Source organism: Daucus carota, chromosome 1, assembly GCF_001625215.2.
Source record: "Daucus carota subsp. sativus chromosome 1, DH1 v3.0, whole genome shotgun sequence".
Lineage (NCBI taxonomy): Eukaryota > Viridiplantae > Streptophyta > Magnoliopsida > Apiales > Apiaceae > Daucus > Daucus carota.
In genome coordinates this window covers 22,269,888-22,294,071 of record NC_030381.2, presented here as the reverse complement: position 1 = coordinate 22,294,071, position 24,184 = coordinate 22,269,888, and the positions used below count along the sequence as shown (strand labels likewise).

General features: G+C 37.4%; 1 protein-coding gene and 1 non-coding gene across 3 annotated transcripts; both read right to left on the bottom strand.

Moving 5' to 3' along the window:
* Positions 1-856: 856 nt before the first annotated feature.
* Positions 857-7,018, bottom strand: LOC108226073 (potassium channel KAT3). 2 transcript variants are annotated; one of them, XM_017401056.2, is made up of 13 exons: positions 6,688-7,015; positions 4,882-5,097; positions 4,571-4,732; positions 4,143-4,200; positions 3,579-3,896; positions 3,120-3,359; positions 2,789-2,887; positions 2,683-2,715; positions 2,304-2,489; positions 2,027-2,104; positions 1,641-1,710; positions 1,316-1,462; positions 857-1,088 (listed from the first exon to the last, which is right to left on the bottom strand). In XM_017401056.2, the coding sequence occupies exons 1-13, from the start codon at positions 6,864-6,866 to the stop codon at positions 985-987; spliced, it is 1,890 nt and encodes a 629-aa protein (XP_017256545.1). In that variant the 5' UTR covers positions 6,867-7,015; the 3' UTR covers positions 857-984. The 2 variants fall into 2 exon arrangements, with proteins under 2 accessions (XP_017256545.1, XP_063949184.1); XM_064093114.1 differs by lacking the exons at positions 857-1,088; positions 1,641-1,710 and having other exon boundaries at positions 6,688-7,018.
* Positions 7,019-20,317: 13,299 nt separating this feature from the next.
* LOC135150015 (small nucleolar RNA R71) lies at positions 20,318-20,424 on the bottom strand. Its single transcript, XR_010288370.1, has one exon. It is a non-coding gene; the product is annotated as a small nucleolar RNA R71 (small nucleolar RNA).
* Positions 20,425-24,184: the final 3,760 nt, after the last annotated feature.

Genomic DNA, 24,184 nt, shown 5'->3' with positions numbered 1-24,184 from the left:
AATATAGCGAACCAATTGATGTTGCCTATATTTGACCAACCATTACAGGCCTGTAGCAATATGTGTAGCAAGATTTCGTATCATTTATTACCATATGATAATATACATTCTATTTATAACAACTTGAAAAAAATAATAATTTACTATTTCTGAAATATAGCCAACCAATATATCCAGTACCATCGAAATACAATGACTTATAGCTTCAACAAATTTTATATAATGTCTTACAGGTCCAATTTAACAACTTTTTGACAAATTTTACATAATATCTTACAAGTCCAATTTAACCACTTTTAGCCAGCACCGTTGGAGATTCTCTGAGAGTGACTTGTTTAAGGGGATTAAATAATACCTCCTCCAACTGGGATTATAATCACATCCTTATCCAACAAAACATATATGGTATAACTATTTTTAAGTACTATAAGAGCATCTTCAATTATGAGAAGCCATTAGCTAAAAGTTTAGGTAGCTTTCCAAAATTAAAAAATTTAGCCAACACCACTCCAATTTAGCCAACGATTATAGCCAACGCCATTAGAGATGCTCTAATCATTAAACTAATTTTGAATATGATTTTATCAAATAAACACGGGCATCTAAATTTTAAAGGATTATAATTATATCCCTTATTTAATCACGTGATGGTGTTTCATTTCTAATACTTGTAATAAAAGTCCATACAAGGAGATTATTCTCCTTGTATATGCTGTATTATTCTCCCTGTATATACTTGTAATACGTGAGCTGAAGAATGTTGGTATGACAAATCTTTCAACAGCACTCTGGTCTTTTAGGATCTGTCATGTTGTGAATTATATGTCAAGTTATGCATCCATTTTCCATACGTCCATACCTCTCAAATGCTGTATTATTTTTCATTCAGATATGTATATGCTTTTACATTACACAAATTCACATAAGTAACCGCAAGTGTAATGTGTCTGAGCTGACTCTGACCTCAATGTTATTTTGTTCTGATCAGAAGATGTACAGGTGATCATTTTCTCTTAAAGCATCCAAATCTTCTACTTGAGAACCATCTTCCATGAGTACTATATCTCCTTTTTTCCCAAACTTCTTTTCTGTATCAGCAAAAAGACAAGTAAATTACAATGCAACTCTCACTATCTATCCCTGTATACTCGATATATAACTGATCTTAGTTCATTTCATTTCCGAAGTCCGAACTCATAACGATGCCTATGTTACTGCTCTGAATTCGGTTCTTACAGAGTGCACACTGCACACTTAAATATATTTAGACATTTGCGAGTCTTCTGAATGTACCTTTGTATGACTAAATTCTCACCTGCTAACATCAGAAGGCCTTCCATTGATTCAGGCAGATGGATAAGTTTTCCAGTTCCCTTGTCTTCTGTTTCAAGATCTGGGTGATGCCCATGGATCACTAATCTTATGGGATATGCACTTTGAAATGCAGAATCTACATGTGATCCTGCGAATGATTAGCATATACATTTAGTAGGTCGGCTAAGATTATATAGATTACATAGATCAGCTGCAAAATTATTAAGCAACTCATTGGTGATTTTTTGAGACATGATTCATAATTTCCTTTAATGACAAATTGTGAGTGACATTTATATTTGTAGATCTTGTAAACAATGTTGAACCTTGTGCATTTTCTCCTTGATCATAATTTGATGGTTCAATTTCTTGCGACTGGTCAAGTAATCCTGAATGCTGTAGGATTAAAACAAAAATCGTACTTGTTAGCTCAGACTATAATGTAGGTCAATTTGAGGGCTGTACTGCAAAAATATTTGACAGACTCTGTACGGCTTGCTGCATATATTCTTATAAGATACTATCAACTTCGTCACTCCCTCATTCAGTCATTCCCTTGCTATATATCTCGTTTAAAAGGACGCGATTATACAGAATTCTAATACATACAATTGCAAACTAATTAATTTTCCTTGAATATACCTTCACCACACAGAAACTCTGATGCAGAAATGATACAGATAACTTGTGGTACTCAGTCAAGATTAAGTACCTCATTATTCAAGTCACCCAGCATATCCGATAAAAATGGTATCTCATCCAGAACCTCTTTTTGTAAACCCTTCAAATACTGCAGGTGCAAGATTCTAGTTAACACTAGCTTGTCCAGAAGTAATCAATATATGAGCCGACAGGAGCTTTAGAGTTATGATGGTTAGTTTCTCTCTACTTCTTCAAGTATGTTAAGTACTTGTCTAAATTAGATATCAATTAATGGAACACGAGGTAATTATCGTAAAATTACCCAAGAGCAGAGTATAAGTTTGTACCAGAATAAAGTTTCTAAGGATCTTCTGTCCATCCTCGTTATGCGGCTGCATCATATCCTTGAAACTATGATGACTTATCCGAATCACTTGAGAAAGCCTTCTGGTTCTCACTGTGAAAGGTTGTGGAATGTTAAATATAACCCCAATGTCCCCGAACATCTCCTTTGAGCTTAATTTTGTTACAAACTGCAAACCAACAGATCAACAAAGTTGGTGGTATGTTATAAGCAAGAAACCAAATCGTAAATTAAAAATAAACAAAGAAGAAGGATACAATTTGACTAGGACACAGTCATTGATCTACACTTCTAACAATATAAAAATTCTTAGCATACATAAAGAGAACATTCATTTCATTATAGATAAGGGGGAAAAGTACCTGCTCTATTCCATTTTTTTGTGTCACTACATCCTGCACTTTTAGATGATCAGATATTGCGATTTTGGTATAAAACTTGATTAAGACGTAAAAATATATGTCATACCACAGCTCCAGAAGCTATAACGTAAAAGTCTGTTGGAATTTCATTCTGTAAAATAATTTCAACCTTGGGTGGGAAATATTCTGCTTTGATTTCCGAAACCTGCAGCCAAAATGCACAACACACTGCTCAACTTGTGTAAAATGAGTCCAGTTTAAAACTTCTATCTGATCTCAATAATCTCCTGATATTAATAGATTTTAAATATTTGGAAGACACCATATGATATTCTTTCTGAACAAGAAACTTGGCATCTGTTAATTTTAGAATAATTGTTAAAAATGTCGATACTCAACACAGACCATGTCTTGAGAAGGATAGAAGTGTATTTTACCAGCTGGCTGATAAGATCGTCGGAGACATCTCTGAAAAGGTAGGTATTCTCTATAGTTTTATGAAAAAGATGCTGAGCAATGCTAGATCTGATCGCTTTTGGCAGATCTTCAAGCACCTCTTCTTGCTGTAATTCTGCTGTTTTAAACTTGAGTTGCATGTGTGCCAGCATTTGCTCTTTCAAACCTTCTGGAAGCCGGTTCTTGCTCGCATATCTCAACACCTCATTGATGGCGTCCCTCTAAAAAAATCAACAACGTTACAGAATGTTGTCTGATTTATTGGAAGTTCAGCTGCGGTGCTTGCTATGTTAGCTGTTTTTATCTTAGACTCTTGAGGGTTGTACAGATAGAAAAGATGTTTCAAAACTTAATACAGAAAGTCAAAATAAAACTATTTTTGTTAACAGTCAGAACAGAACTTAGGATACTCAAATTATCAAGAGAGAGGAGAATTTTACCATGGCAAATGTTTTAATAGCACTATGGACAATGAGATTGGTCATGTTTCCGATCAAGTAAGCAGTGAGGCCTATATTGAACAGCATATAGAAGATGTTGAAAACTTTTTCTCCTGTATTTTTCGAATACAAGTCTCCATAACCAGTTGTAGTAAGCGTCACAATGGACCAATACATTGCATAAGTATATCCCAACCAAATGCTTCTATTTTCAAAGTTATCAACTTGAGCTCCAATCCATGTTTGCTCTGGTATCTTATGATGGATAGCAAGCCAGAAGTAGAAACAAGCTGCTGAGTGCACCGCAAATAATGTCACCTGTAAAATTCAACAACAAAACATTCTTCATATGAATAAAATCCCTTCGAGTTAATCTGTATCATTGAAACTCAGGAGTACTCATTAGACTGCTAGCAAACTTATGTTTAAAATTTCAATTCTCTTAGCCATGACTTGAAAACACACTTGTACGACATGCATAATTTGTAAAGGTGACACAAAGAAGGATGGTCAGTATTTAGATACCATCTGATGAAGTAGTTTTATAAACAAGTGTATACTTACAGCTATAAGTTTGCAGTATCTTGTCCAGAAGTAACTGAATCGTGTGTCTTTCTCTAGTCTGTTGACATTGAACATTTTGACATTAAAAAAATAGCTTAAAAAAATTTACTGACTCGATTGGGTTTTCATCTTCATGATATGTTACTGATTAACTTTCATGTTGTAACAAAAAAAGCCGATCCACTTCCACCTGTAAATTAAGTCATCTGTTTTTGTCAATTGAGAATGTTCTTATTTGAAAAGAAAACAAAAGAGGTGTCACAGAATCTCCAAGAAGCAGCTTGTAATTAACAATTCAACCACTTTTGAGTCGAAGTGGAGCTGAATCCATTAGAGTTAGGCCTCAGATTTAAAAACACTAGTTATACATATGGTTTTATAATCTTGATATGAGACAGAGTATAGACTATAGTGATGGAATGTTATACCTAGAGAAGAGTTCACTGACACGCCTGAGTCGCCAGAGCCTGAGCAAATTGAGAAAACCAAAAACTTCTCCATGGTGCATTTCACCAGCAAAGATGCGGTATATAGTCTGGAATGGTAGCGTCGATGCAAGATCCATGGGGAACCATAGATGTGTGACATACCTGAAAATCACAATAACATAAATATACAAGAAGATGATATCATAAAGATGTTGGACATAGCAATGTATATCTAAATTCTGTTAATATATATAGAAAATATTGAATCTTGAGTGGGCTGCAGTCTGCATTTGGCCTCAAGGAGAATGTACCGTACAGCTATCTGCTTGTGGTCATCTACAAGCAAATACGTAGATTTGTCGAGGTAAGCTACGAAGAAAGTGAGGATGATATCAATGGCGAAGAAGGCATCGACGACCAAATCAACAGGAAGAAGTGATCCAGTAGCAACATCTTTGAAGGCTAATTCGAAAGGAGATGACCATGCAGAGTATATGACCAGTATGACTAGAAATGCTTGCCACCACCTGCCTCAGAAAGTCAGAATGCATGCACTCAAAACTTACTATGCATTCAAGTTGAAACAAATGTAGTGACATTTACAATTAGCAGCAGCAGCAGGCACAAGCTGTTGCTAAAACTAGTACTAATGTTCAGGAATACACACTTTGATTATTCCTCAACACCAAACAATAATGTCTTCCCACCTGCATACTCCCTCCGTCCCATTTTTTTAGTTTTCGCATTTGGTTTTGTGCCAGTCAAATTGACCAAAGTTTGACTGAAATTTATTAATATTTTATTAATTGAAAAAATAAAAAAAAATATGTCACGGGAAATAACTTTTAATCTACTTTAAGATGTAATTTTCATTTTTTGAAATAATGAAAAAGTGACTTGATCTTTGGTCAAAATTTAGTCAATTTGATCCATAAAAATAGAATTGTGTGACAACTAAAATGGGAAAAGGGAACAATCACTGTATGTAATAGAAGCATGTCCCATGACCCTATAAAAGACTTTCTGCAGATAAAGATTTTTTTACTTCTACTAAAATTGCACATAATTAGTTGACAACAATAAAATAAACAAATTTAATTATCAATATTACTTATAAAAAGAAAAACACAACTCTTTACTGCATATAGAAAGGCTAGTGATGAATGGTGACAGTTGTATACATTATAATTTTTTATTTTTATTTATGGTGACACATGCATGATTATTTTTCTTCAATGCATTATAATTTATATCGTTTTTTCTCCCTAGAAACTTGAAAGGCATCTACTCGCTTCATTTCCAAATAATCGTCGCCCTACCTTTAAGCAAGCTTGTAAAGACATGTAAAATAACATACTTGTACACATTATGTATTAAATTTTTATTTTTTGAATAAAAATTTAATACGTATTTTTTTATTAAGAAAATAATACGTAAAAATATTTTTTTTTTCACTTCGAAAGACGTGTAAAAGTTCAACTCCTCTTTTAGAATTGAGGAGTAGTATAACTTAAAGGAAACCTCAAAATTTATTAATAGACCATGTGATTCAGTACAAATTGTGTAGTGCTCCTTCCGTCCCATTTAATTTTATACACTTTTTTTTGGATGTCACACTCAATTCTATACATTTCAAAACTTTCCCAAAATAGTCAAGTTTTATAATATAAAAACTCCACCCACCTACTACTTTCAACTACTTTTCCAAATCTATCAATTATATATTGATGGGTCCCACTACTTTATCCACTTTTCTTTTTCTTTCTTCCTATTTTACACAATTTTTTTAATCTCCGTGACAAATCCATATGTATACAATTCCGAGGGACGCAGAGACTACTGTCGAACAACGTGGAGTAGTTATAATTAAAAAACACAAGGGTCCATCCGGGGAAGCCAGTGGGCCAGTGGTGACATCAAATTTAAGCAAAATACATGCTACTACTATTTTATTTTGGTCAATTCTACCCTAATTAGCTTTACTAACAAATATAATATTTGATTCTCACAAGTAAGATGAAATTAAAGACGCTCAGCACCCACCTAAATCTGTATACATCGACCTGATTCAGTGGTATAATAGAAAGACAGATATGCAGGATTATGTTACGTAATACCTGTATCGGCGATCATAAGGAGCAATAATATAGCTACGAAGAAGAGGAGATCCATCACCAACCACAGTGCCAAAAGCTGGCAAAAGACTGCTGGACACAGAAGCCATATTCCTCATTATCTCCCCACTTGATCTTCTCCGGTACAGCAACGGTACGGGCGATCTTGTTTCTGCTGCCATCTACCCTTAATCCACCTACTTAACTCTATATCTTCCTCACACACTCTGCGAGAGAAGGAGAGTCCACAATGGAAAGAATGAGAGAAAGAGAGGGAGGGAGAGTCATTGACTATTGACTAACATATATATAAAAAAACAGAGAGGAGAGTGATCAAGGTGGTAAAGGTGGCATTCATGTTTTCATATTATTATATATTTCACTTTAATATTTAACATCATATCATATTTTACTTATGTTCTAGCTAGCTAAGTGATAATAATATAGATGTATATTTTTTTTGGATGAGACAAATTTTTCTTCAATTATATACCAGTCAAAAAATTATGATAAAGGTATTTAGCACTTTTAGTCATGGTACTCTCTCGGTTACACCCGTTTGTTTACGTATGACGTGGACATGGAGGTTAAGAAATATATATAAAGTAGTGGAAAATAGGAAGAAAAGTGACTGATGTGACGGGATTTATTAATTTTTAATGTATAAAAGGAAGGTAATAGAGTAAAAATAGTGTGAAAAAGAAAGATAAGGAGAAGTGGTGGAAATTTTTGGTAAGTTTTGAAATATAAATAATTGTATGAAACACTCGAAAAGAAAACGCAAAAAAATGGCTCGAACATGAGAGTATTTTACAAATCAAGACCTTAAACATAAATGTTGTGTTTGATTGAGTTGAATGATTTTGAAAGAAATTGAATGAAAATGAATTATGTTAGGGCAATTATCAAGAAATTCGTTTATTCTTTCGTTCCATTCTCTAAATCATGAGTTAGAGATCACACTTTCAAATGAAATGCTCTATTTTTTCCTATTATAACAATTTTACACTCACTTAATTTTACACTCAATTTTTTTTTTTCAAAAAACCCTTATATCTCTATTAATTTTAATTGATATTATTCATTTCATTTTATTCTAACCAATCAAACACAATAAAAGACTTATTTTTTACACACCGATTTTGTGCCTCATGGAGTTAAAAATACAGAGTGTTTGATAAATTATTATAATAATGCAATAGTTGGATGTAAGTGAGATAATGTTCTTTATAGGAGCTTCTGGACTTTGACTTTTTAATTTATTTATAATTAATTAAAACATTTCATTAATAAAAATATAGACACTAAATTTGTATGATACTAACTTGCTCTGTTCTAGTTCCATGAAATATTCAAATCCATCTTGGTCGGCGGTCCCATCCATTATCAAAAGTATTCATTAATTGTTGGTTTGCTACCTAGCGGCAAGTGCATATATACTTGTCGATGGATCAGGTTCTGATCCGATCAACCTAAATTTATATCCATATTTATTTATTTTATCAGATTCGGATTGAATTAGGGATTTTTTATAAGTCGATTCATTTCCAGATCCATTAGGATCATGGATCACGGATCAGATATCCGGATCCATTTAACTTATTATGATTTTTTTTTACTTTTAATTTAAAAATCTTTTAAATATCAAATAATTATACGCTGTCTTGAAATTAAAAAGGAACTGACACTATTTGTTTAAGTTTGCACAACATCAATGGCGGAACCAGGAGACCAACTCACCTAGGGCTCAAAAAATATTTGGGACTCAAATATTTAACAACATTTGATTGAAGGAAAAATATCAGTTAATACAAAGATTTTTGAAATTTATCCGGGGCTCAAAAATTTTCTTTATATCATCTTTAGAGAACATCCGGGGCTGAAAAAAAAAACTTCTACCGATTCTTTTTTTTTTTGGCTGGGGCTCCAGCCCCCCTTCGCCCCCTTGGTTCTGCCTCTGCACAACATATCAGCACGACTGCTCCATTTAAGTTTGGACTCACTAATCATCTCTACTACTTAAACTTATTAGTCCAGAGATTTCATTCCAGCCGTTTGCCACCAGGTTACTAAATGCTGAGATCACCAATTTCTCAAGTTTATCCCAAGGTGGAAAATATAAACATACAAAAGAGTTCAAGTTTTATCTAAGAGAATACCTATGTGCATTAATCGTAAAATCTAAAGTATAATACTATAATTATCATAAATAAAATTAATTTTTATAATATATGTGTGTATATATATATATATATATATATATATATATATATATATATATATATATATATAGGGGCTGTTCCACAACCACAGTTGGATAATTATTTAAATATATCCAAGTTAATTACAACCGTTGATTTATCAGTGTACGGACAAGATTAAAAGGTACTACGCCGTATAATACAGCGTGGACGCTACATCATGCAGCGTATGACTGTTCTTACGCTATACAATATAGCGGAGGGTTTTTTTTTTGCAGAACCGACTTCGTTATTTTGTATAGCGTATTGTGGATAAACAAACTATCCACACATGAAAAACCTATCCACAGCAGCGATTTCAACCCGATTCAAGCGATTTCAAGCCAAATCAAAGCAATTTCAACTGATTTCAACCCAAATCAAACGAATTCAGGTGCGTATGCTCTTGTATATGTGTGTGTATATCTGTGTGTGCGTATATACGTGTGTGTATATCGTTTTTTGTATGTAGATTTTGATTCTTCTTTATGAATGTGTGTATAGATTCATAGATGTATATATGTGCGTAGATTTTGGTAAAGTTAGCATATTTAGTTCGATTTTTAGTTCATTTTTGCGTTGGGGATTTGTGGATCTCTTTAGTTATAATTCGAATTTGTAATTTGATTTTGAGTTTGATAGTTAAATTGTTGGTATAGTTTGAAATTGTTTGGATTTTATTGATTTTTTTAGTTCGAATTTTAGTTTAATTTGGAGTTAGGGTTTTATAGTTTATATTTTGGTAAAGTTAAATTTTTCTTTGGAATTTTTGATTCTTTTTGGTTTGATTTCGAATTTGTAGTTAGATTGTTGGTAAAGTTTTAATTTTCTATGGATTTTATTGATTTGTTTAGTTCGAATTTTGTAGTTTAATTATGAATTGGGGTTTGATAGTGTAGATTTTAGTAAAATTTAGCTTTTTGTTTGAATTTGTCTATCTTTTTTGTTTGATATTGAATTATATTTAGATTTTTGAGTTGGATAGTTTAGATTGTTGGCGAAGTTTGAATTTTGATAGTTGATGTTGAATGTGTTAAGATTATTGATTTGTTGGTTGTTAAGATTGTTGTTGGTAGGAATTGATGGTTTGATTTTAACCTTGATGTTGTTTGTTGGTTGATAATATGATTGTAGAAATGGCGAATGATTTTTGTGGACCGGTTGATGATTCGGTACTTCGCAATCAAGCAAAGCATATAAGCACATCAATTTGGCATGGCATTCAAAGGGATAAATTGCAAATCCGTCAAAATACGTCTCAACTCAATCAGTGGGTACTGAATGATTATCAAGTGCATCTATTGCAATAATGGGGGTTCGGGATTGTTCGCACAAAATCACGCAAGCGTACGTGGTCACAAGTAATATAGAATAAAATTAAGTTCGTTCCCACAAAGACTAGTGTATTCAAGAATATGCACTTATGCACCAATGTATGGCTATTATTCAATGCTCGGACAAATAACAATTTGGTTGGTTTTATCTAATTTAACTAAATCAAGTCGAATTATAACTAAGAGAATTAAAATCAAATTACTATTGAGAATAAAATATGGAATTCTAACTTCATTATATACTTCCTTCAGAGTTATGCCTTATCAATATGTGATGGTTGATAACTAATCAGATAACACGAAACTGATACACGCTAACTGTCGTTATACGTGCACCATACTGCTACACATCCACAATTAAGATAGAAGGTAAACAGGCACCAATTATGCTTAGACCCTATATGTCTATAGAATTTGAAAACATAACGGTTGAAGAACAAGTTATCTATCAAGATTACATAGGGCGATGCAAGATGGGTAAAATCACACCACAAATCATGTATATCGAATACATAATCCTATGTTCGCATGGCAAGTTCTAAATCAATATATCCACTGTCGCTTCGATAAAGATTAACAAGCAATCTAAGATGTTAGCTACGCATCCAAGACGAATAAGCACAACCAATACGAAGAATCAACATTCATCACACAAATAATTAAGGCAAATCAACTACTGAAATCCATATATAAATCTGCTAGAATCCCACGATAATGATTAGTTCATAATCGAACTTCTCATCATCTTGGGTTCGAATGTAAACATGGTACGGAATAGTCTAAACAATATTAAAAGAGTGAAACAAGAGTTTCGAAACAAATCCGAATGAGCATCCAAAGTTACGCCTACTTCGAAGAATTACAAAGATGAAATTATGAACTAGATCTTCTTTTTAGCCGTCACGTGCTCTCCTCAATGTTTCTAGGTTATTAGACTTCTCCCTTGAGCTTTGATTTAAGTCCCACAGCGATCGGGCCTTCAAACGGATCAAGAATAGGAATTTTGGGCTTTTTCTCCCATCAGAATGGGGTGGAGACCCCGTCAGTGGGGTGGAGACCCTGTCATGGCAGCCCCTATTCTGCTGAAGTGGGGTGGAGACCTCATCAGTGGGGTGGAAACCTCATCTTGGCAGATTTTTCTTCTTCATAACGAGGTGGAGACCCCGTAAATGGGGTGGAGACCCCATTTGGGCAGCCCCGAATGCTTTTGGAACCTCCTTTCCCTTTTCTCCTTCCTTGCTCGCTCGATCCCTACGCTGTTTCTTCCACCTTTTAGCCTTGAATCCACCCTTCATCCTCCTTCTAGGAAACCTACACAACACCACAAGAACACATCAAAAACACCACATACTTGAGGCCAAACCATCAATTTAAGTCGAAACGAAGGCATTCCAAGTGGATACAAAATCCACTTATCACACCCCCAAACTTAAACCGATGCTTGTCCTCAAGCATAGACACACACACAAACTACTAATGCAATGCATGAATGCAACTATATGCCTACGTCTACTCGAATCATGAAGTGTCATCCGTGTTAACATGGAATCCTCAGAATATGCAACATTCTCAGCATTAATCTCTTTCACATATTAGCCATGTTCTCTTCCACTACAAGTGTGAAGTGCATCGTGTGTGCTATCATGCTCTCTAGTGAAACAAAACAAAGACTATCAAACTTCAACAGAGTCCTCACTATGAGCCGTTAATCAGAATCAAGCTTAAACACTTCTTTACTAAAGAGTCAACTACAATTTAGGGTCACCAAAGAATTCCTATGCCTTTCCTATTTTTTTTCTATTTTTTTTTCTTTCTTTTTTCTTGCTAAGTCTAAGGTTAGGACGCTTCTCAGTGTAAGTGAGTCACGACCGCCATTCGACTTCGCTTATTCTTTTTTTTTTTAATCAAGTATTTCTCCACTAATCAAGGGTTGTGAAAAGTCACCAAGAATCTGCTCATTCAAATACATTTGCACTTAATACCAGCACAAGTATATGGATCGTCCCTTTCACATGACATTGCATTTTACCCATTGATCTCAAAGGAGTACCTGATAATTTAAGAGATCCGGTGGTAGTTTGAGTTCGATTAAAGGAGCTTCTTCAATAGATGGTTTAAGATGCTCCTGAAAATTTCTAAGCTCTTCTACTCCTTCATCTTCGAAATCAGAATCCCCTATTAAGACGCTCTCTAAGGTACATGGCCTTGGCTTTTGCTCCATCTCAAACTTTTCAACAGCTTCTAGTGGCTCTACCTTAAAGCATTCTTCTTCGTCGGTTGGAAATTTCATTGCGTTGAACACCTTAAAAGTGACACTCTGATCTTGAACTCTCATTGTAAGCTCTCCTTTCTGCACATCGATCAAAGTTTGGCCTGTAGCTAAGAACGGCCTTCCCAAGATAATAGGAATCTTCTTATCCTCCTCAAAGTCTAGAATGACATCTTCCACCATACCTCTCGGGTATGTGATGGACCGATCAGCCAGTTGTAAGGACATGTTTGTAGGTTTTGGCTCCGGCAGACCAAGTTTATTGAAGACAGACAATGGCATCAGATTGATGCTAGCTCCCAAGTCACACAAGCACTTGTCGAAAGATAACTTGCCAATGGTACACGGGATTGTGAAACTTCCCGGATCTTTCAGCTTCGGAGGCAATTTCTGCTGCAACACTGCGCTGCACTCCTCGGTCAAAGCTACAGTCTCCAATTCCTCAAGTTTGAGTTTCCGAGAAAGAATACCTTTCATGAATTTAGCATAACTCGGCATTTGTTCTAGAGCCTCCGCAAATGGTATGTTGATTTGCAATTTCTTGAAAACCTCTAGAAATTTGGAGAATTGCTTGTCGAGCTTATGCTTTTGAAGTCTCTTCAGAAAAGGTGGAGGTGGATATACTTGCTTGACCCCAGTATCAGTTTTCGGGCTAGACTTTTCGGCTGAATCTTTGTTTGCTTCCTCGTTGATTTTATTCTTGTCAGCTTCAACAACAGTTTTTCCACTATCAGACTCAGATGAGAGCACGGGTTGTTAGGTCCAGATACGATTGTAGAAGGGGGGGTTGAATACAATCGTCACAAAATAATCGCGGCGGAATAATCTGATTGGAGTTTAACTTGTTAATCAGATTTAAATTAATTAATATAACAATTTTTAAGTCGTTATATAATTAATATGGTTCGTTTTAAAGTCCACTAGTTCGTAGAATAAATCTGACAGGAAGTATTCTAACTTAGCGGAATAAAACAACCGAGTGATCAAAGCACAGAAAACTGTGGATATAATAATAGCAAGTTTAGCACAACTTGAAAGCTTTACAATGCAATGAACAAGAACAAATGAAGTGGTGAAGCCATATATATAGGCAAACCCTTGAACTAATATGACAAAGCTAGGCATGACAACTCTTAGGAAGCTCTATGACAATTACACAAGTGCTATGACAAAAGGTATGACAATTAGAAGCATTGTCATGGCACAAGTGAGAAGGTATGACAATCTAAGGGAAGGTATGACAATCAGAATGACAAACCAAGGGAAGGTATGACAATTACAAGCATTGTCATGCTCTCATAGAATAGGTATGACATCCGTATGACAAACGGTATGACAATCAGTGGGAAGGTATGACAATCGAAACTTGGTGGCTAAGGCTTCAGGTGGTATGACAAACGGTATGACAAACCAAGGTATTGTCATACCTTGTGACTTCGGTATGACAATGACCAATTGTCATGCCTAAGTCATTCGGTATGACAAACCAAAGGTTTGTCATGCCTCCTGACTATGGCAGGTGACAAAGTGCGGTATGACAATCAATTAGATTGTCATACCGTGCTCAAAAATCATATAACAATTGATTTTCCTTATATAATTAATTCAATAATTATCCACTTAATTATATTAATTATATAAATTCATAAATTAAATTAATTCGAGTGTGAATTAATTTAATAAATAAATTACATAACTTATATAATTATTTTGAGATGTGAATTAATTAAAAGAATAATTATATTGAGCACTTCTTCAGTAGCAGGTCTTCTGACTTCCTTTAAAAGATCTGATTCTTTGTCTTGATTGAACGACCACTTATAGTTGATGCAGAATATTTAATCTGAGTAGCTGACACACAAATGTACTGTCGGTTCATCTGTATCTAGCTGAATCAAATATTCTTTATCAATTAAACTTTTGAGAAGTGGCTTGTTCGTCGAGTCTTTGTCTTCGTAGTTCTTCTTCATAAGTAGAAATAGTTTGGAATCTTCTGAATAAATAAAGTATTAAAACTTTATACCTTCTGGACTTCTGGACGTGCTACAAAATATTATTTGTACACTGAGGCTTGAACATATTAATGAACTTCTTTCAGTGGCGTGCAGCAGCATCCTGAAATTCTTCAGACATATGATTTTAATAAATCACTTGACGTTCTTCGTACGGATTCCTTCAATAGTGCTTGCTAATTTACTTTCTTTCTTATCAGAGTTGAGTTAATACTCTTAAATACGAATAGGCTAAACATATGCCTTTCAATCTCCCCCTATTTGTTTGTTAACATAACATGCAAATTATCGAGAGGATAACTCAACTAACTGATAAGACAAAGGATTAAACATGAATTGTAAATAGCAAAAAGTTTCTGGTATTTCATTAAACATTCACCAGAATTCAAACAAGTACATTAGATTACATAAGGATGTTCTTACTGAACATATATTACAAATTCCTTATATTACAAATCTAAAGATCAACTTCTCCTTCTTCGATATCTGAACTGTGAAGGACAGGAGTTGACGGTTCTTCTCTGGTTGGCACTTCTGATGTAGTGGACTCACCACGCTTCTTACGTTCCCGTGCCAGAGCCAGTTGATGTAACACTTCCATCTCTACAGGGTCTTCCTGGAAGTCCGATGGCTGAGCCTTTGTAACATTCTTCATCCTCCGGAAATATTGAGAAATATTCCTTCGGGTGCAGTAAGCTAGAATCACATCATCAGCATCAGACTTGGCTTTAGAAGCGAAGCCCTTGGTTCGAAGTAGAGTGGATGCTAGAGCCAGTTGCTTAGCAGGATACTTTGATAAAGCCTCTTCATTCAGATAGACAGTGCTTAAGAGCTCCTTGTGAACGAACTTTACACAATATGGATTCTTGACAACCTGTGGACTGTTGAAGACAGCACAATCCAACAGCTTATCACGAAGGAGTTCGTTCAGGTTGGAGCATCGCTTTACCTTATTGCGAAGTACCCAGAGCTCAGACACAGAGAATGATTTAAGAAATTCAACAGATAACCTGAATGAACCATTTCTCTGTGTATATACAATCAGCTCCCACTGTTCTAGCAAGTTATTGACTCCAACAGTCAAGTAATCAATTTCTAAAGCGAAGGCATGCATAAAGATATCCTCGTCAGGGTTTACCTCTCGAAGATCGTAGATCAGAGATACGAACTTTCTGTCATTGAAAGGCTCCCTTTGAGGTCCATTGAAAATCCTCTTTGCGATGTCCCAGCTTTTTCCAACTTTCCTTTTTATATCAAGATTCTTCTGCTTGCACGCAGCATCATAGATTTTCTGCTTCTCTTTCTTGATTTGCTCTTCTGTTATCAACTTGTCCTCTAGAAGTTTCTGGTAATCTCGAAGCTTACGCTTCCTAGCTTAATTCTCAGCTTTAAACTTCCGGACATTTTCTTCGTGTTCAGGATCAACAGGTTCTTCATCCTGGAATAAATAGCTCTCCTCAAATTTGCCTTCTTCCTCTGCTTGACGGTATGTAGCATCGAAGACGTCATCATCATCCATGTCTTGTGGAAAGTCATCATAATTATCAGAATTGAAGACATCATTAGATTGATGTAACGACCCTTTGCCTTTTGACTTTTCAGAATTGTCAGGAGCAGATTCAGAAGTATTCCCTTTGTTGCTTTGATTTGAACTATTTCTCCTGTCATCCCTGTCACCTTTGTCCATCTCCTTTATCTCCTCTATTCTCCCCCTTAGTTGAGGGATCCTCTCTGGAGGTATCAGCATCTGACTTTGAGTTCTTTAGGAGTTGATCCAGTTTTCTGTCGATATCATCAAATTTTGACATATACAGTGCATGATTAGATCTCATCTCGACAGTCAACTCATGAATTTCTTCTTTAAGCTCATCCCTGGAAGAACTGGATGGCCTTTCATCAGTTTTCTTCTCTAGGGTCACCAACTGTGCACCCTTTAGCCTCTCATTTTCAGCTATCATCCGGGCTAATTCAGCTCTAAGCTTAGACATTTGTTCCTCAAACAGAGCCGGGTCAGTGTGTGCACTCACCTCACGTACACTCATAGCTGTTTCACTAGCCTCACGTGCATGTGTATCGCTCGGTGTTTGCCTTTCATCACTCATTGTTTGCACTCTTCCAGCTGTACCTGTATAAACTACCAATGCCCCCTGAGATGGGTTCAAAGGTAGTGGAGGAACAAATTGTCCTCCGGAAGCCTGTGAGGGCAAGTTTACTTGCACATTGCCAAGTACCGCCTGATCAGAAAAGAAAGTTTGATCAGAAAAGTTTTCATACATGATAAACTGGTTTTGAAAATCTGTGCAATCAGTAAACATAGTAACCCGTGTATTTGTTTGGTCTTGCACTAGCGTGAGTGCTAGCGCAGTGCTTGACTCTGTACAGGGTACCGTGGCAGAGCGGTCAATTTCAATGGCTTCATTCTGTTGAGAGAATGAGTCCAGAGACTGTTTCATTGCCTGTTCCAAGTCCAAGCCTTTTTGGGAAGGCAAGGATGAGGCTGCAGATGTCTCCAGGGCTTCCAACCTAGGCTTCTTAATGGAAGACAGAGCTGCGGGTTGACTCGTCAAACTGCTCGAACTTCTCTTTCTGGCAATCTTACGAATAGGTTGAGTAGTAGTGTTGATTGCAGTGTTTGCAGAAGAAAGAGTTGGTTGAAAGAATTCGTCAGCTTGGATATGAACCTGTGTGTTGTCAGGTTCATTGCTGGTAGTCTGGAAAACAAAATCAAGGTCACCAACAAAATCTGATGCATCAACATAAAAATTAGATGAGAAGTCAGAAAGTACCTGAGCTACCTGTAGGTCCTGTCGAAAGGACTTCAACTCTGGATTTGATGTTGAGTCATCAGGTAAAGGTTGGGAGGTTGATTGTGTTTGTGGTATATAGTGGGTGTGTTGTTGTTGTGGTAGAGGTTCAGATGAAGACGGTTGAGCTTCGAAGAAATTGTATTCCTGAGGTTCGTCTTCAAATGATTGTGATTGATGTGTTTGATGTAGAGGGGAATGGTGTGGTGATTGGTATGGAGATTGGTGTGGTGATTGATATGGAGATTGGTGTGGTGATTGATATGGTGATTGATGTTGTTCTGGTTGTTGTATTTGAAGTGGTTCTGGTTGTTTTGGTTGCTGTTGTTCTGGTTGAGCTTGTTGAGGTTGTTGTTGTTGAGGTTGAGCCACTTGGAATTGATGAAGTTGTTGTGGCTGAGCATTGATCTGCTCCATCAGGTATGGAGTCACGATGAGCGGAAGATTCTCATGTTTTCTTTTGTTCGTCAGAGCTTTCATCAACTTCGTACAGACACGCTGAGTTGGTGCAATTGGAGAGTTGAAGTAAGAATTCTTCTCAGCGTCCGTCATCTTATCAATGAAAAACAACATTAAGAACCGAGGGTAAAAACAGACAACCCTGGGATTCTGTGCAACTGATCGACTACTGAGCGGTCCCAACTTCTTTAGAATCGACTGAAGAATCAACTTGCCAAAGTTGATTTGTCGATTGTGAACAATGCAGAATCCAATGATTTGAAGAAGGGAGGATATGATGTTGAAATTACTTCGAGTGGTTGGGGAAAAGATCTTTGCCAGTGTATCGAAGAATAAATCCCACTCAGGTTTCAAGTTCCCTTTCAGCATTCTTGGTAGATGTATCTCTCCCTGATAAAGAATGGTCTGAAAGAATTGAGTGATTTCAGCATCTATCGGAATCTCAGCAAAGTTGTTCCGTGGAAACCCAAGTATTCTGTTGACATCATCAACTGAAATGGTAATACTCCGACCTCCTGTAATATTTCCAGAAACCCTGTAGCTATCTAGGAGAGTGATAAGTGGATTTTATATCCACTTGGAAGCCTTCGTTTTGGCTTAAATTGATGGAATGGCCTCAAGCTTTTGATATTTTTGATATGTTTTAGTGTGGTGTTGTGTAGGTTTCTTGGAAGGAGAACGAAGAGGGGAATCATAGCTTTAATTGAAAAAAAACGGCGAAGCAATCGGATGCACGAGGAGAAAGTTACGGACGTGAAAAGGTTGGGTGTCAGGGCTGCTGATTTGGCGCGCCCGCCCCAATTTTGGCGCGGCCGCCCCGTTGGCGCGCCCGCCCCAACTCTGGCGCGGCCGCCCCACGACCTGAGCGGGAATTTTGGCCCGATTTGCCCGTTTTTGATCCGTGTAAAGGCCCGTTTGCTGGGAAACTTAAAGGAGGACTTGGGGAACTTAAAAGACAACCTAGAAACATTCTAAGGAGCACGTGACGGCTACGGAGAAGATCAAGATCAATTTCATACTTTCACTTTTGTAATTCTTCGAAGTAGGCGTAACTTTGGATGCTCGTTTCGGATTTGTTTCTTAACTCTTGTTCTAGTACTTTGATTTTGTTTTCATATTCAGTACCATGTTTACATTCGAACCCATGATGATGAGAAGTTCGATTATGAACTAATCATTGTCATGGGATTTTAGCGGATTTATCAATGAATTTCAGTAGTTAATTTGTCTTGTTCATATGTGATGGGTTGATTTCCTCGTATTGGTTGTGCTTATTCGTCTTGGATGCGTAGCTAACATCTAAGGTTGTTTGTTAATCTTTATTGAAGCGACAGTGAATATATTGATTTAGAACTTGCCATGCGAGCATAGGTTTCGTGTTCGATAACATGACTTGTGATGTGATTTTACCCATCTTGCATCGCCCTATGTAATCTTGATAGATAACTTGCTCTTCAACCGTTATGTTTTCAAATTCTATAGACATATAGGGTCTAAGCATAATTGGTGTCTGTTTACCTTCTATCTAAATTGTGGATGTGTAGCAGTATGGTGCACGTATAACGACAGTTAGCGTGTATCAGTCTCGTGTTATCTGATTAGTTATCAACCATTACAATCGAATAAGGTAGAACTCTGAAAGAAGTTGTTAATGAAGCTAGAATCCCATGTTTTATTTTCATTAGTAATCGTTATTCTCTTAGTTGATAATTTTTAGTTTCATAATTCGAATAGGATTAGTTAAGTAGAAAACCAAAACCCAATTTGATTACTTGTCCAAGCATTGAATAATAATCATACATTGGTGCATAAGTGCATATTTCAGAATACACCAGTCTCTGTGGGAACGAACTTGAATTATATTCTATATTACTTGTGACCACGTACGCTTGCGTGATTTTGTGCGAACAAGTTTTTGGCGCCGCTGCCGGGGACTCGGTGTTATATTTTAGTTTATGTGCTTGTCATTAGTGGTCGTTAAAGTTCAGTGACTTGGATTCTTTTCTCACCTTAGTTCGTTGTGTGTGTTTCAGGTACTTGAGGGACGTGTATGCGAACACGTTCTCAGGCTCGTAAGGAAGCATTAATTAAGGAAGAAACGATAGAGATTGATACGATGGATGATCAACCACCAGCAGTTAATGATACTAAGGCTCTTAAGGCTTTCTCTGAGCCGAAAATCAATGACATTCAGTCGAGCATTGTCAGGCCAGCGATTCAGGCCAACACTTTCGAAATCAAACCTAGCACTATTCAGATGGTACAGAACTCAGTACAGTTTGGGGGTTCTCCGACAGAGGATCCTAATATGCATATTCGAGACTTCATTGAGATCTGTGACACTTTCAAGTTCAATGGTGTTACGGAAGATGCCATTAAATTGAGGTTGTTCCCGTTTTCTCTGAGGGATAAAGCTAAGGGATGGTTACATTCTCTTCCTGCAGGATCTATTACGACATGGGAGGATCTGGCTCAGAAATTTCTTTCTAAGTTCTTCCCTATGGCCAAAACAGCTGCACTAAGGAATGCTATCACTCAATTCTCTCAGCTATCTGGTGAAACCTTTTGTGAAGCATGGGAACGCTACAAGGAGATGCTTCGGAAGTGCCCACATCATGGGATGCCTGATTGGATGGTTATCAATTGCTTCTATAATGGCTTGGGTCCTCAATCGAGACCAATGCTCGATGCAGCATCAGGTGGAGCTCTATTGACTAAGAGCTATGAGGAGGCTTATGAGTTGATCGAGATGATGGCTGCAAATGAATATCAGAATCCTACTCAGCGTCTTCATCAGGGCAAAGCAGCAGGGATTCTGGATGTTGATGCTACTACAGCCTTGACTGCTCAAATTAAGGCTCTTACTATGAAGATGGATTCTTTGGTAAACTTGGGGATTCAGCAACCACCAGTTTGTGAGCTTTGTGCGGGTACACATTCCACTGATCAGTGTGCCATATCTAGCGAGTCAGCTCAGTTTGTGAGCAATTTTCAGCGATCTCAGCAGCCAGCTCCGGCTACTTATCACCCGAATAATCGGAATCATCCGAATTTCAGCTGGAGCAATAATCAGAACTTCATGCCACAACAGCAACAGCAGTTTCAGCAGCAAGGAGCTAGACCTTTCAACCCTTCTGGTTTTCAACAACAGTTTGCACCGAAGCAGCAATTCCATCCACCTGGATTCCAGCAACAAAATCATGGGGTGGCTGGACAGTCTTCCAACGAAAGATCTGAATGGGAAGAGATGAAATTAATGATTAAAAGCCAAGCGGTGTCAATCAAAACTTTGGAAAATCAGATTGGGCAGATTGCTAACGCGTTGATAAACAGACCACAAGGAACGCTTCCTAGTGATACCGAGGCCAATCCGGGTAAGAAAGAGATGAAAGAACAGGTACAGGCTGTCACCTTAAGGTCCGGAAGGGTTACGAAGGAAAAAGAATCAGCAACAGAGCGAAACAAGGAAGAGAGTGATCAACAGGTTGAAACACCCGTACTCTCATCTGAGTCTGATAGTGGAAAAACTGTTGTTGAGGCTGACAAGAATAAAGTCAACGAGGAAGCAAGCAAGGATTCAGCCGAAAAGTCTAGCCCGAAAACTGATACTGGGGTCAAGCAAGTATATCCACCTCCACCTTTTCCGAAGAGACTGCAAAAGCATAAGCTCGACAAACAATTCGCTAAATTTCTAGAGGTCTTCAAGAAATTACAAATCAACATACCTTTTGCGGAGGCTCTAGAACAAATGCCGAGTTATGCTAAATTCATGAAAGGTATTCTATCTCGAAAACTTAAACTTGAGGAATTGGAGACTGTGGCTTTGACCGAAGAGTGTAGTGCTGTGTTGCAACAGAAATTGCCCCCGAAGCTGAAAGATCCGGGAAGTTTCACAATCCCGTGTACTATTGGGCAATTGTCGTTCGACAAGTGTTTGTGTGATTTGGGAGCTAGCATAAATCTGATGCCCTTGTCTATTTTCTTGCAACTTGGTCTTCCGGAGCTGAAACCTACTAATATGTCTTTGCAACTGGCTGATCGTTCGATTACATACCCAAGGGGAATAGTTGAAGATGTGTTGGTAAAGGTAGATAAACTAATCTTCCCTGCTGATTTTGTCATCCTAGACTTCGAGGAAGATAAGAAGATTCCCATCATCTTGGGGAGACCTTTCCTTGCGACAGGGCGGACTTTGATTGATGTTCAGAAGGGTGAACTCACAATGAGAGTTCAAGATCAGATGGTCACTTTCAATGTGTTCAATGCCATAAAACTTCCATCAGATGAGGAGGAATGCTTTAAAGTGGATATGCTCGAAGCTGCAGCTCATTCGGAAATTGATAACAGGCTGAAAACTGACATCTTGGAAAGGATTTTATCAGGTGACTCAGAATTCGGTGGTGAGGAGGAACAAGAACACCTTCAATATTTGAATGCTTCTCCTTGGAGAAGAAGGATGGAACCTCCAATTGAATCTCTTGGGTTATCGGAATTGAAGGACTCTCATGAAAAGCTGAAACCATCTATTGTCGAAGCTCCTAAACTCGAGCTTAAGCAACTTCCCGAACACCTAAGGTATGCGTTTCTTGGCGAAGCCTCTACATTACCTGTAATTATTGCATCTAACCTTTCAGGTATCGAGGAAGAAAAGCTTTTGAGAATTCTTAGGGAGTTCAAATCAGCCATTGGATGGACTATTGCAGATATTAAAGGAATTAGCCCTTCTTATTGTCAACATAAAATTCTGATCGAGGAGGGTAGTAAACCCACTGTTGAGCATCAAAGAAGACTCAATCCAATCATGAAAGAAGTGGTAAAGAAGGAGATTCTTAAGTGGCTTGATGCCGGCATTATTTATCCAATCTCGGATAGTTCTTGGGTGAGCCCTGTTCAATGTGTGCCTAAGAAAGGAGGCATGACCGTGGTAGCTAATGAGAAGAATGAGCTCATTCCGACGCGAACAGTCACAGGTTGGAGAATATGCATGGATTATCGGAAGCTCAATAAAGCCACCAGAAAAGATCACTTTCCGTTGCCTTTCATTGATCAGATGCTTGATAGGTTAGCCGGTCACGAGTACTATTGTCTTCTTGATGGGTATTCAGGGTACAATCAGATTTGTATCGCACCAGAGGATCAGGAGAAGACCACTTTCACTTGCCCTTTTGGCACATTTGCTTTCCGTCGTCTTTCTTTTGGACTTTGTGGTGCACCAGCAACTTTTCAGAGATGCATGATGGCTATTTTCTCCGAGATGATTGGTACCAATGTTGAGGTGTTCATGGATGACTTTTCTGTGTTCGGTACTTCTTATGATGAATGTTTGAGCAACTTAACGATGGTGCTAAAAAGATGTGTGGAAACTAATCTCGTTCTTAATTGGGAAAAATGCCACTTCATGGTTCAAGAAGGCATAATCCTTGGGCATAAAGTTTCGAACAGGGGTCTCGAGGTAGATAAAGCTAAGGTGGAGACAATTGAAAATCTTCCTCCACCAATCTCCGCAAAGGGGATTCGGAGTTTGCTTGGTCACGCGGGCTTCTATCGACGGTTCATCAAGGATTTCTCTAAAATCACCAAACCCTTGTGCAACTTGTTAGAGAAGGATGTGCCTTTCAAATTTGATGGAGAGTGCTTGGCTGCGTTCGAAACTCTCAAGAAGAAATTAACCACAGCACCTGTTATTACTGCACCTGATTGGAATGAGCCTTTTGAGATGATGTGTGATGCTAGTGACTATGCGGTGGGAGCTGTGCTTGGTCAGAGAAAGAATAACATCTTTCATGTGATTTACTATGCTAGTAAGACTCTCAATGGGGCTCAGCTAAATTACACTACCACCGAAAAGGAGCTGCTGGCTATTGTTTATGGATTCGAGAAATTCAGGTCTTATTTGCTTGGGACGAAGGTGTTGGTTTACACTGATCATGCTGCCATTCGGTATTTAGTGTCGAAGAAAGATTCGAAGCCTCGCTTGATTCGTTGGGTTCTTTTACTTCAGGAATTCGAGTTGGAGATCAAGGATAGAAAGGGCACTGAAAATCAGGTGGCTGATCATCTCTCTCGGTTGGAAGATGAAGCACGAGCATCCAAAGACACCACGTTAATTAATGAGTCGTTTCCTGATGAACAATTATTTGGGGTCCAAGAAGAAGAGCCATGGTTTGCGGATATAGTGAATTATCTGGTGAGTAATGTCATTCCTCCCGATTTGTCGTATGCTCAAAGGAAAAAGTTTCTTCATGAGGCGAAGTGGTATCGTTGGGATGAGCCATTCTTGTTTCGACAAGGTTCAGATCAGATTATCAGAAGGTGCATTCCATACAGTGAGATTGAAGGAATTTTGCAAGCTTACCACGACTCTACTTATGGGGGACACTAT